This window comes from Copadichromis virginalis, linkage group LG8 (assembly GCF_057382275.1).
Source record: "Copadichromis virginalis isolate Kocher_CV1m ecotype Utaka linkage group LG8, C_Virginalis_male_GT1.1, whole genome shotgun sequence".
NCBI classification, from domain to species: domain Eukaryota; kingdom Metazoa; phylum Chordata; class Actinopteri; order Cichliformes; family Cichlidae; genus Copadichromis; species Copadichromis virginalis.
This window is the reverse complement of record NC_140625.1, coordinates 23,628,036-23,642,841: the sequence shown is the minus strand read 5'-3', so window position 1 is coordinate 23,642,841 and position 14,806 is coordinate 23,628,036. Positions and strand designations below refer to the sequence as shown.

General features: G+C 37.2%; 1 protein-coding gene across 2 annotated transcripts; it reads right to left on the bottom strand.

Moving 5' to 3' along the window:
- Positions 1–436: 436 nt before the first annotated feature.
- LOC146703442 (alpha-N-acetylgalactosaminide alpha-2,6-sialyltransferase 1-like) lies at positions 437–12,528 on the bottom strand. Of its 2 annotated transcripts, none has more exons than XM_085466678.1 (9): positions 12,408–12,528; positions 11,977–12,250; positions 11,592–11,754; positions 10,579–10,741; positions 3,682–3,820; positions 3,489–3,592; positions 2,740–2,823; positions 1,765–1,864; positions 437–1,306 (listed from the first exon to the last, which is right to left on the bottom strand). In XM_085466678.1, exons 1-9 carry the CDS (start codon positions 12,503–12,505, stop codon positions 1,118–1,120), a joined length of 1,314 nt encoding a protein of 437 aa, XP_085322804.1. In that variant the 5' UTR covers positions 12,506–12,528; the 3' UTR covers positions 437–1,117. The 2 variants fall into 2 exon arrangements, with proteins under 2 accessions (XP_085322804.1, XP_085322805.1); XM_085466679.1 differs by having other exon boundaries at positions 10,579–10,678.
- Between the last annotated feature and the right edge of the window lie 2,278 nt (positions 12,529–14,806).

Sequence of the window (14,806 nt, the reverse complement as noted above, 5' to 3'; positions counted from 1 at the left end):
TATGTTTACATTATGCTAGTAAATTATAAAATACAAAATTAACACATCCCACAAAAGTCAGCTTTATTTCCTACATAAAATTACATGCACAATGTACACAGATGTTACAGATCATTTGAGCTGTCTTTGGATGTCATTGATACATCAAACAACTCTATACAAAACTTGTTGTGTTTGACTGAACATTTTGTGTTTCACAAAAAATAATTTTTCTGAAAGATACAACTTTTGAACTAATTAAGAAAATAAAATAACAGAGAAAAACTGTAACATCAAAACAAACCACCACAATAAAATCACAGCTTTTTTCTCCATTAAACCTCTAGAAATTTAAATTTACTATAAAAGCAAAGTCAACCACTAAAATCCAACAAACAAACAAATAAAAAAAGGATAATAATATAATCTTGTTATTATGCCTTTTTCCAGGGGTGGACTATATAATTGGCTATTTGGTTTCAACATGAAGATATTGTGCCACAAGTAAAAGCTGTAACTACAGCTGTCACAAACAGGTATTAACAGCGTTTATCTTAAAGCTAAATAACACATCAGACGTAAATAATTATACAGATATACCTGGATTACATATTACTCTTTTGTCAATATTTGATATATAAGCTGAAAAAGCATAAATGAAAACTGAAAATCTGCAACCAATAGTAACCAAACAATATCAAGTATTCAAATGCAAGAAAATTTATAAAACTGCCATTTATGCTGAAAACCCCTTCAATGTGACCAAATTAAACCAATAGTAAAAATAAAGAGGCAAAGAGTTCATCTGCATTAATGCTCTTGACTCAATCCCAGCTGTTGTCGATGCTTGATTTTAATCTATGGAAATTTACCCACAGAGATGCACTTTAATAAAATAACATGAGTGATAATAATCATAGCGTCTTTGCTTTGGATGGTTTAGTTTGCATCATTAATGAGATATTACTGCTCGATCGTCTTTTGCTTTTGATAAAACCACAAAAGGAGTTGCAGAAAAATAAAACCAGCTACCATAATGAGTAAAACTGAGCATCACATATTGTCTCAGTCTTTGGAAAGTACACATAGTTGTTTTTAAATCTGGTAATCAGAAATCTTGATCATGTCAGCGTTGCTTTTAGTTCTTTGCTTTTGACTCAGTTCTTCGAAACAGCCTGATTATTTTCCTGTTATGAAGGTCTTTCCATGTATTCTTCTCCAAAATGTAGTCATGGTTGGCGTAGAAAATGACTTTGCTCATGTTTTTCTCAACATAGTAGTTAGGATATTTGACGTAGTCGTCAGTCATGAATCCATATGCATCGACCTGAGGAAGACAGAAAGGCAGGAGAAATAGTAGGAGAAATATATTATGATTATACGTGTGTATGTGTCTTTTTATTAAAATAAGAGGAAGGCAGGTTGAGGACAAAGTTAGAGAGGCAAAGGCTATGATGGTTGGGATCCATCAGATTCATCCCAGTTATTCTTGGATTTAAAACACCAAGAACAGTGAAAACGCTTATGTTTCATGAAGGGAAGTATGTGGTGGGTGGCACTGTATTAATCCCAATGGGGCGGACCTTTTGTTTAACTTGCAGAGTAAAAATGTGCTTTTTCATGAAAGGTGTCTTTGACTCTTCATCTTATTTCTGATTCATCTGGGCTGTGTGAGAAAGCTCCTGAAAGTTGACTTGCTCATTCTAGAGTTAATTGCCAGGTCAATGCTTCTAAAGCTGTGAATACCAGCAATAAGCACACAAAGTTCAAGTAGTTTTAACTCACTATGTCACAGGTGTGCAGAGCCAAGAAGACAGTGAATGCCCCGTTGGTTGGTCTGACCAAAGACCAGGATGTTTTATTCAGATTAGGTGACAGTAAGAACCTGTGAGTGAAGAAGAAGCATCAATTAAGCATACACATGGGGAAAATGAGCTACACTTCTATGACAGCAGAATAGGCAACCTCCAAATCCCAAACACACTGTAAAAGAACACATGCATAGAAAATTACTCAGTGTAAATTACTTGATGTTCTTCAAGAAGACTGGAGTCCTACTCCTGAAGACCACTTAAAGGAATTACAGGAAAGTTTGTCTGAGAGAGTTCAGACTGTGTTGAAAAATAAAGGTGGTCACACCAAACATTGATTGGTTAGAATTGTACCAATATATTTTGTCTAATATATTGTATGTCTATGTATGTTTGCACATGTTTCAATAAATTGCTGCAAATATTTCCCATTTTCAAAGTAAATAGGGAAAGTACTGTATAATTACATTGTTCAAGGACTGTTCATGCTGACATTCATGTCTGAGTTACAATCTTATAACAGTTATTCCAGTGATGTTTTGCTTGTTTCTCATCCTTATTGTTCATTTCTAATAGGAATCCCAACTGTATGGTTGAATTAGCTAACAAGGTTGCATTCCTGGGGTAGAGCTGTAAACAACAAACGGGTGTGGCAGCGTGTGTGGAGTTTCAGAGCGAGTGTGCGGAGGAGCTGTGGCGGTGACTGTGTGGAAGAGGAAGCATGTGTGTGGATACCCCCCCCCCCTTCTCTCCCTGGACCCCCTCCCAACTCACTGCACATATATATAGCACTGAGGTGATCCCTGTTGTAAATAAATAATCTCCTTTTGTTCTCAAAGAAAGAACTGTCTGCGCGTGAGTCCATCCAGTAGCCATGAAAGCTTTCTTCTAACTATTCATAGCCCTTTTAACAAAAATACTATGTACAGGGTGTTAATTGCAGGCTGACCTGTTCCGCACATATCGGAGGAAGTCCTGGTGCAGAACGTAGAAACGACTTTCATTGTATTGCCCTGAATAGTAGGTCCTTGGTCTGGTGAGGTTAGAAGACGAAATATGGCACACTTGTTAGTCACATATATGCCACAGAAGATATTTTGATTTGTAAAAGACATTATATTAGAAAGATACATTTAAATTACATGTCACAAACATTTTATATGTATGCAGGTAAAGCTTCCATGTACACTCAAAATTTGCATTTGTGAAACAAATGGCAACTGGTTGAATTTAATTTGGTTAAATTCATGTTTTTTTTCTTTCTTTTTTTTTTCTATATTATATTATGTTACAGTGTTGACCTAAGATAACAGACTTTGAATAAATTAATAGATTAAATATATATATTTGTATTGATTAATATTTTATTTTGTCCAATTGTTGTATAAATACTGTAAAGGATAATGTATGATAGTACAAATAATCTTAATAACTTTCTCCTCAGTGGCATCATTATGTGTCCCATAAAATAGAAATAGAAAAATAGAAGGTTATAGTGTTTATTTATTTACTGAAAAATAAACAAACATATGTGTTTGGGAGTACAAAACATTTACATCATGATTCAAAAAACAAAACAAGACGTAAACAAATACAGTTGGAGTCTTAATTCCTTAATGGGATAATTGCAACTTTTTGAAAGTGGTGAAAACATTTCTTGATTAATTTTCTTTCTTTTTTTTTGCATTTTATACTCACAGTTTATTGCGGTATGGGCCAGCAGAGACCTTTTCTCCTCTCAGAAGAGCCTTTAGCCACTGGAAATCCCTCATCCCCTCTGGAATCAACACATATTTTATACCCTGTCAAAAGGAAAAGGGGAGCCCTTATGTTTATTCTGTGCAGGGAAAATAAGTACGATACAACACTGTTGTCTTTGAAGTTTAAGTACCTCGTCATGAGGGGCAGATTTGTACCCGTACTTCTTGAGCAAGTAAAGTGATGTCGTGATGGAGTGGGCTGTGTGAACGTAAACCGATGTTTTGTTTCCTACATCTTCCTCATAACCCTTAGTGATGGCACCATTCATCCTGCCAGACAAGACAAGAATACATTTTATCAGTTGTTGCTAGCTAAAAGTGCAATACCAATGTCTAGGTGTTGACTACAAATATCTGCCATATATAAACTGCTTGTGGGACAGTGAGCAATTTCATGTGAAGTATCATCATAAAGCAACTCTAATTCGTAACATGCTGGAACATTGTGTAAAGTGTAAATCAAATCAGACTGCAGTTATTTGCAAATCGGATAAACCCACATATTATACACAATGGAACACAGAAAAAATGTACCATTTTAAGAAGAATATTACACTTTGATGACATCAACACATCTGAAAAAGAGTTGTCCATATTTACAACTGTGCATCATCCGTCTGTATTCTAATAAACCTCCATAACTATTTGGTACTGTGGTGTTCTGTGTCATCTCTATCCTATTCATCATTTCACATCTCAATCGAATTGAATTCAAATAATGACTAAATAATTATTTTTCTATAGAAACGATGTAAGTCTAGGAACCTTTTATGTTTTTTCGTTGAGAAACATTTTTCCAATAATTTGTAGACTTAGTGTTTTGTATGTTGTTGAACTGCTGTCCATCTTCTTCAAGATGCTCTTTTTATACCCAATTATCTCACTGACTTGTTAGCTAGCTGTTTGGGGGGGGGGGGGGGGGGGGTGTTAGCCCAACTTCATTTTCCTTTTTTTTTTACCTGTTCCAACTTTTTGTAGTTAGAAAATAAACAAAAATGTTGTTTTTGTGGAATTTTATAAACATTTTATTTAGATTTTTTTAAAATCAATACAACAGTTTCTTTGATACGAGATTTATATAGTCATAGACTATCGAAAGAGTAATGCCAGTACAGAAGTGAATGAATATGGAAGCCTCCATTCTTCGTGAATGACAGCAGTTGTACTAAGCAAAGAGGCCCAGACCTCCCTCTCCCCAGCCACCTCCTCCAGCTTATCCGGGGGAATACCAAGGCGTTCCCAGGCCAGCCGAGAGATATAATCTCTCCAGCGTGTCCTGGGTCTGCCCGGGGCCTCCTCCCGGTGGGACATGCCTGGAACACCTCACCCAGGAGGCGCCCAGGGGGCATCCTTTTCAGATGCCCGAACCACCTCAGCTGGCTCCTTTCGATGTGGAGCAGCAGCTGCTCTACTCTGAGCCCCTCCCGGATGGCCGAACTTCTCACCCTATCTCTAAGGGAGAGGCCAGCCACCCTTCGGAGGAAGCTCATTTCTGCCGCTTGTATCCGCGATCTCGTTCTTTCGGTCACTACCAGGCAAAAAATAAAAAATAAAAAAATAACAACAACAAGAAAATATTGATCTGCTTCTCTTCGCACAGTGTCTGCCCAGCATAAGACGCAATTCAGACTCAAACAAAGCTGCAAAGCAGGAGAACAACATCACCATCAACTATTCTGTGCCACAGATCCAGTTCGCTGCAGCACAGAGTGATGATGAGACCGTTAACATGTGCAACTTAGAAGTAGTCAGAGGTAACTGGATGTTCAATCGGGTTAAATGCAAGGTTGATTGGATTATATCTGAAGATCATATGCTATTCGTGATAACTCTGCTAGACTCCAAATTGCTCGTCCATGCGGGCATCTCAAAATTAAATGAAACCACTTAACACTTTTTCCCTAAAACGGACTGACATGGGACACATTAAAGTTGGATCGGAACCAGCTAATCAGTGTGAAGGTAAGTGTTTTTTTCACTTATTCGAGAGAAGTCCGAAATGCGTTCTTATTACTGTTTGTTTTGACTTTTAAGCTACCCTACCAGGATATTTTCATTCAAATGCTAAGACAAAATGTCAATATCTATGAATGTGGAGACTCAAAAGACTAGTTAGGTAATGGTAAATGGCCTGTATTTATATAGCGCTTTACTAGTCCCTAAGGACCCCAAAGCACTTTACATATCCAGTCATCCACCCATTCACACACACGTGATGGCAAGCTACATTGTAGCCACAGCCACCCTGGGGCGCACTGACAGAGGCGAGGCTGCCGGACACTGGCGCCACCGGGCCCTCTGACCACCACCAGTAGGCAACGGGTGAAGTGTCTTGCCCAAGGACACAACGACCAAGACTGTCCAAGCCGGGGCTCGAACCGGCAACCTTCCGATTACAAGGCGAACGCCCAACTCTTGAGCCACGATCGCCCGTAATAGTTGCCGATGGATTTATGAGACTTGATAGAAACTTGGACGTTTGCAACAGGTGTATCGGTGAACTACCGAGGTTGCGCCCAAATGCTTAAAGCTGTTAGCTGGTCAGTGTTTTAAGGTGTGCTTGTACTACCTGTACGGTGCGGAGTGCTGACTAAGTCATGTTAAACCCATTAAAGCGTCGAGCTCAAATATCTTTTTATTTTTGTGCACTGTTCTCTTGTCGGCACACATTTTCTGTTTACTGAAGCCTTTTGTGAATAATTTTGATCATGTAAAAACTGGGAATCGGTCCCTATTGACAATACTCTTATTTTTTGCATTGCATTTGTCATTTAGGAAAGGTAATTGGTCACTGAACTTTTTGCAACTATGTGTATTTCTAAATTTTGTGGCTTCAGTGCACGCAAATTTATATTGTTCAGTTTGCACGTTAAAAGCCTGCCAAGCACCCCAAGGCTGATTATTCTTGGTAAGAAGTCATTTATGAAATAGAGCTGATTAGACCATATTAAAATTTCTGTTTGGCACAGGAGCTTTTCGTGGACACAGGTATCCAGTCTCTGTTTTGTTAGCTCAAATTTATGTAATTTCCTTTATAAACCAAGGTTGTTGGACATGTGTCTCAGTGAATCCAGCAAAGTAACAATATCAAATTTCACATTACATATTACTGATCAACATAGTAGTCTAGCTACACCAACAGCAGAAATACTGAAGTCAATACTGTAAAGTTTAACAGCAGCACAAATTATAAACTCCAAAATAACCATACAGTTGATTAATCTCCGGTAATTTAACTGGGCTGACTGTTTGTTAGGTGTGTTTAATGTGCAGAATAATTCCCAATTATGTACAATTATAATATGTTAAAACGGACTTATGTACATAAGGCCATTAATAATTAACTGTACATAGCTATTTGCTTTATGACTATCTAGACAGTGTGAAGAAGTGAAGTATTGAAATTATTTTATGTTGCATAATGACAACATGTTGCCCCTATACATTTAAGGACAAAGTTCAATGACCGCCACCTGCTGGATGGTGAGTCCAGAGGGGCGTGTAATCTTCTTTGGTTCATTCTATGTATTGAACCTGGAATACCAGGAGTCAGCGTGTGCAAGGTCTTTTGTAAGGATAAACCCTGAAGAGGGAACAAAATGTACCTCCAAGTGTGGGACAAGCAGAAGGACTGGGACCACTGTAAAGCGAAAGGTTGTTCACATTAACCCTCATGTCACAACTTTCCTCCAGCGGCTTACCGAATTTGAGTGGAGAACTTCAAATTAGGTAACTGTTTTTGCCATTTTTAGTGAATTTCTTGTATAATTTAAGTGACCAATGTGTTGTTACCCATGTCTCCACAGATGATCCATGGCCCATGCTTTCTGGACATTTACACAAGACCAGCAACAATGAAGACAAGCTCTCTTGCCATCTTGCAAGACGTTGTCTCTGTCCAATAGGTTTTTTGAGTGCAACAGTTTTGATTTTTTTTTCCTTCTTTTACCCGTTTGTTAAAAATTATTTCAGCTACTTACACTTTAATTGTCACATGTATTGGCTCACCCTACAAATCAATGAACTCAGTCCACAAAGCAAGATCAGGGTTCAGTGCAGGTCAGTCAAGTTCCTTCACACCACACACGATCATCCATGTCATTGTGGACCCTGTTTTGTGCAATGATTTGGTGGTGTGAGCCAGTATTTTGGACAAAGTGTATATAAAGGCAGAAGTGTGGGGCTTGATATTATATTCATTACAATTCAGTTTATTTGTATGGTGCCACCAAAATGAATGCCAAGGCACTTCACATTGTAGGTTTAAGACCCTAAAAAATATAACTAAGAAAACCCAACACTTGAGCATATGTTGTCTGCCATGATATGGATATGACATAATATCGTTAATGTTTGTACAACCATCTGAGAAAATAATGGATTACATGGTTTAGTAAAAACAAGTGCTTCCTCAATGAAAATATGTTTTCAGTTCTTTTCAGTTTTTGATTTTGGAAATGTGTATTTCAGCAGGGAAAAATCAGAATTGAAATAAAGTGGTGTAAAGCACATGAATTATATTTTGTGTGTGTGTGTATCTATCCATCCATCCAATTTTTTTGGAACCCTCCAGTCTCTTACAGTATGTTACTGTTAACTGAAATTACGGTAAATTACCTGTTAAACAGTAAATGACCGCCTGTTGGGACACGGTATCCTCTAGCAGAGATGAATATTTTTGGTACTGATGATGCGTGATAACGGTGAGTTACTGGTTAATATGTTGCAGTTTATTACCTTGCAGCGGGCTTACAGTGACATACCGTGAATAAACGGTAGTATCACAGTATGATGTTACTTTGTTGACGTAATTTACAACATAACGGTATCTCACTGGCGTCACTGTCGCCAGTGAGATACCGTAAAAAAGGCTACGGTGCGTTACCATAATTTGTCCAAGAGTATTATACTACTCCAGCAAAAAACGGTATCATCCTGCAGAACAGTAAGCTACCGTAACACGGCGTCACGGTATGACGCTGGCAACAGTGACGCCAGTATGTTACCGTAAAGTGGTGATGAAAAGTCTAAATGTGTGGATCATTTTAATTCAGCTGGGTGTCTTTCCTTTTGTTATATTTCTTTAAGAGTTCAAAATGTGTTAATTACATAAATAAAATGTAATTTTCTCTGTAGCATTTCATGGATTTCATAAGAAACACACCTTAGTTGCTCTGTGGAATCTTTTAATAAGCAGTTAAAAACTTTTCTGTTCAAACAAGCTTTTTGTTGATCTACGTATTTTATATTCTTTACATTATTTGCATTTGATCTTTTACATTGTGTATAATGTCTATTGATTGTATTGTTTATTTTAATATTTGTGTCCAGCGCTTTGTGACTGCCTGTCTGTGAAAAGCGCTTAATAAATAAACTTTACTTACTTTAGTTGTTCACACAAAGCATAAAGGTAAAAAACAAAACAAAACAATATATACAGTGTTATCTTCATTTTAGATTTCAAAAAGTATTTGCGGCTCCCAGTGTTTTTTTTTGCGTGGAAACCGGGTCCAAATGGCTCTTTGGGTGTTAAAGGTTGCTGACCCTCGACAGAGGGTTGTGCGATCAGCTGAGCGCACCATCCGCTCCGAGCTCCCTGACCTGCACTCAATCTACAGCAGGCGGTGCTGGACCAAGGCCAGGAAGATGGTGAAGGACCTCAGTCATCCCAACAACAGACTGTTCTCTCTGTTGAGGTCAGGAAAGCGATTCTGCTCCCTGAAGACCAACACAGAGAGACTGAGGAGGAGCTTCTTCCCGCAGGCGATACGGTCTCTCAATCACACCACTACACAGTACTGACCCACACATATAGTTCTTACACACACACTGGACTTTCTGGACATTGTTTTCACTTCATCACTTAAATCACTTTAAGCATATTTGCACTGCACAAGACATAATGTGGATTGCACAACACTGGTCACTATATTCTTCATTTCCAGTTAATACTTGTACAGTTGCTGTTATTGTGTATATATTTATTTATTTATATTTCTTCATACATTCTTATATAGTTCTATACTGTGTATTGTGTATTTTGTTGTACAGTTATTTTATTTTCAACTTTAATTTATATATTTAAGTGTGCCTATGCCAAAAGGCACACTTATTACTATTGCTCGGATTTATTATTATTATTATTATTATTATTATTATTATTATTATTATTATTATTATTATTATTCCGCCTGAAATTTTGGACCGTAACTCGCCCCACAGTTTTGAGACAAGGTTCACATATGATTGTGTGCGGCTGGAGCTGGAATGAGTTGCTATGACTTTTGGTGGTTATTACTTCTACAGTTTTTTAAATATTAATATTTTAGTGAAAATTTTCCCACGCTTATGTGCCGCACAGTTTTGAGACAAGGTTCACATATGTTATATCATTTTGTGCGGCTGGAGCTGGAATGGTGTGCTATGACTTTTGGTGTTTATTACTTCTATAGTTTTTTAAATATGAATATTTTAATGCTAGTTTTTGCCTATTGAAATGAATGGGAAGGGAAGTGAAACTTAACTTGTGGTGTGTTGGCTCACTCACTTAATTAGTGGTGTGTTGGCTCACTCTAGTGGTATGCCAGCAATAGTACGGCCTGTCTACCCTTATTTGGATTTTTTTTTTTTTTTTTAGCCGTATGAATGGCAAACTGCACTCATTGGCAGCGGCATAGGCACACTAAATTTTCGCTTTCTAGTTTATCTTATTCTTTCCCAGTTAAATTTACCCTTCATTCTAATTTGTGTTGTACAGTTATTTCATTTTTAACCTTAATTTATATTTTGTTCCTTCCTAGTTAAATTTACCCTTTTTAATTTTTCATATTTATTTCCGATCTTATTCATAGCCTTTTCCTTTGTTTTTCTTTAGGTCACGAGCAGTTGTCTAAGCATTTCACTGCATATCGTACTGTGTATGACTGTGTACGTGACAAATAAAATTTGAATTTGAATTTGAATTTGACCCCTGGCCTAGTGCCTGTCAAACAAAACAAACAGGTTTGCTTGGGTTTTTTTTGTCTTACCGAAAAACGTAATCATGGCCATCGATCTCCACTCCCTTCTTTGAGCCGTTCAGGATTCCTCCAGTACCTACCACAGCACAGCGCACACAGCCATCACCACCTAGTTTTGGGAGAAGCAGTGGCTTATTTGGCTTTGGAATCAGCTTCACTGAATCCATCACATCTGCAAACCAAAAGAAAAACATGAATACACATTCTGTGATTGTTTTATGGTTGCTGTATGAGTAGAGAAGAGGTTTGTTAGTTTGCTTTAAACTAATGTTTCATATTTAAAAGATGTATGTCTTTATAACGATGTCTCAAACAAGACAATATGATGCAGGTAGCATATAGTTTGAATCGATGGATATTAACAACTAAATCTTTATAGCCACCATCAGAAAATATAATACATCACCTGAAAAATAGCATGATTCATCCCAACACTCTCATGATGTGTAAACTCTTTCATATCGAACCACATTAAATTCGGCACTTGAAAATTTCCAGACAAAATAGTTCTCTGTTAAATTACAATAGAGCGACTACCAAAACAGTCGCTCGATTGTCTCTCATAAGTCTTCATTCACTCAAAATAACAAAAAATGCCTAAAATGCATACTTTAACTAATCTGTTTACATTAGTTAATTAGATTAGTTAAGTAGATTTTAAATGTAAGCTTTTGTTTGATTGGTATATGTTCAGTTTATACCAATCACATTTTCCTTAATGATTAATTATTTGAATAAATAAATATTTGAATTAATATATTTTAACTGTATCTCACTTAAAATAATTGCTTCATGTTTTTTTTATTAAGTAGTCCAGAGTTAGGTTTATATCAGCACGCCATCTTTTCTATTCATCCATTCCTAAATGCATTGACGTGCTGTTATTTCATTGGCTGTTTAAACATATCTCATAAAACTACATATGTGTTTAAAAATCCAGTCAGAGAATAGATGTATATTACTCTGTCATTCTTCAGTCTGGCACACAATACTGACCCAATATCAGCTTCATAAAGACCTACCATCATATTTGTAGTTCATAAACCCAAAAGGACTGTTGAAATGTGAAAGGCGATTCCACTCGCTCATGTTAATGTTGTCTTTGTGCAGAAACAAACGTATGTTAGGAAGAAAAGCCTTCTTGAATTTCTCATCCTGAGTGTTTTGTAGAGACTGAGCACATGTCTGAAAATCATAAAAAAATATGAAATGATGAAACAAGTTAAAAATGAATGACTTGAAACAAATCATGAAAAAGCAAAAGCAATACGTCAAGAAGCCAAAAAGACAGAAACTGAAATGTCAGGCATCATGCAGATGGCTGGTATGACTCCAGCTATGCTGGCTCACATCCATAAAGTTAATACGTTCGACTGTTTTTACTATATCTTGTCTTAACATGCTTACTGGTCGTCTATGTTGAGTATCTTTGCTGTAAACATCTTCAAAATCCCACCGAGGAAGCTTCTTGAAGTCTTTTTTGTAGAGGAGAGCCATGGGGGTCTCAGCTACAATGCGTTGTATTGTGTTGTTTTTTGCTGAATCTGCTATTTCTGCTATTTCTGCTTCAAAGTCAGGATGTGGTGGTCCTGATTTTAATTTTCTTTCCCAGTATGCCCTGTACCTCTCAAGCACAAAGTCTTCCGATTCACTGTCATCTATTTCTATGAAGGTTGACCAGCTGAATCAAAAGGGAAACAGAAGCAACATAAGATAATTAGTGAGACAAGTGTGTGTTTCTTTGAAAAACTTTACAGAAATAAAAAAATAATTTACCAGTAAACAGATTAAATCAATCATAGGTTTTTCATGAGTCAACATATAAAAACACAACCCACCTGATGCTTTTTATCCTATTGTCTAATAAATTCAAAATAATCAAGATACACGATGACAAAAAAAGCAAAGAAAAAAACTTTAAAATTAACTCTGCCATCTCTGGTTTGTGGAGTTGTTGCTGCTCATGTAACCACGGTAACCTCTGACCCCACTTCCGCCAGTCCCTTTATTGTGGCGGGAATGAATCCTGTATAAGTTCCGGGTCAATCAGCTGCATGTCCCTGCTCCTCTGGCTGCTGTTGTCCCTGTGGTTGGTGTACTTGTCAGATCACGACAAATTTTGCACTACAGGCCAGTTGACAGCGTGCAATAACCCGGCCGATTCCTTCATCTTTACACTACCTCACACTCGACTCAACGGTGAGTTATTTGTTTGTTTTGTTACGTCACAATTAATGTACATGTGGAGCCGCGATCGCGCATCCTACAATGCCGGTAAGCTAATGCTAGGCTAGCGACAGTAAGTGCAATTACTAGTGTCATCTATTGAATATTGTTGTTTTTGTTTATTCCATTATGGCCGAATGTTGATTTAACGTATCTAGAGTTGAATGAGTGATTTGATTTTTGTAGTTTTGTCCGTTTTGGATGTTTTTTGTTACTTTTCTGATGAAATGCCGAAACGGCCTATGAGATTTTGCATTGAGTTAAATTCCATTTACATTATTGAATCTGTTGCGCAACACCTGTGATTAAATGAGTTTTGTAAATATATTTGATTAACTTTGGATAATATTTATTAGCTTTAACGCTGATATACTTTGATGGGACCCATGAGAATGTCTTTCTATAATAGTATTTAGAATGACATTCATTATAAGAGATGATGGTTTATTGATTGTTGTATGAAACGTGGCATTGATTACTTGACTTTGTTATTTATGGATTTATGTATTTTGTCACAGCAGTAGAATGCTGTTTCATTTTCTTCTGTGAATGATAATTTCTGTTTTTTGACCTTGTTTAGGTCAGGTTTTTTTTGTTCTCCCGCGATCAGCCCTGATCAGCGCGAGATGGCGAGCCACCCGACCACCGCTACGTTGCGGTAGGAATTGTGAACCTATGGACTGAATCACAAATTGTTGACACATGACCTATCACAGGTCCATGGAACTAAACTAAATCACATACTGGACTACACCTCATCCCACCTCCTTTTGGAACCTAAGCTGTTTTGTATTGTCAACATTATTTTTGTTTATGATATATATGCATATGTTTCTATTTCTTTTGTACATCCGTCTATACACTTCTCATAACAAACATAATATATATATATATATATATATATATATATATATATATATATATATATATATATATATATTTATATTTGAGCTCTACTTTTGTTTCCTGTGTTTTATTCACACCCTTAGGCTCCATAGTCGAATCTTATTCTGATAGCTCATTGTCTATGAGGCTGCAGTCAGGCGCCCTGGTCCTTTAACCGCGTTACACTCAGTTAAGCTCAAAAACTATCTGCTCTCCCTCCTGAGAGCTGCTCACAGGTGGAAGAGCCACCTAACAAGTTGTCACTGATGCAGCAGGGCAGGGCTATAGCCAGTAGCGGTTTTTGATACGGGCGACACGGACGGTTTGCCCTGCTTCCAAATACAGCACATTTCATTCATAATATTGTAAATCCAAGTCCATTATGGATTCATGATTTGAATCCCGGGTTGTGTGAAATCCCAGAAATAAACTCTAGACAAAGCAAATCTGTGAAATAAGGCGTAGGTTTATTAGGTTATGTTGTGGTGATCCTCGAGTTGGGGGATGGGTGTTCATACTGGAGTGCAAAATTGAAGCCAATTGAAGATGGACAAGAAAAGTTCAAAGCCATCAGGTGCTCAGTTTAGAAAAAAGAGAAAAGAAGAGGAGGAGAAATGAGCAAAAGATACAGGTAAGCAGATGTGTCATTGGATAATGGCAGCTCATGTATCCTGAAACATTCAGGATACATGAGAATCATCAGAGGGAGTGTTCGCCCAGGGCACCAAACAGGCTAGGACCGTCACTGTGTCTCCTCATGCAGCGATGCATGCATTTTATTTTAAAAACGGCACAAGTGGGAATTTCTTCTGTACGGGTAATTTCAGCCTGTTCACAAGCATTTCATTTAATCAAACCACTAGTTTTAATGTAACTAGTTTTTACGCATCTACTGGGGTTTCTTTCAGGGGTTGATGCGATCATTTTATTTAAAAATCGGGATTTCAGAATGTTGAACTAAGAGGGAGACAGAGCCAGCTAGTTTTTTAACACAGTAAACGGTCGCAAATAATATTCAGCCCCTTTAGAAAATAAATTGTAGCTATTGGGCTACTTCTAAAACACGTTGCACACGATGTCACCTTTTCCCTCAAAGCAGCCAGTATCGCTCTTTCAAACTAATTGT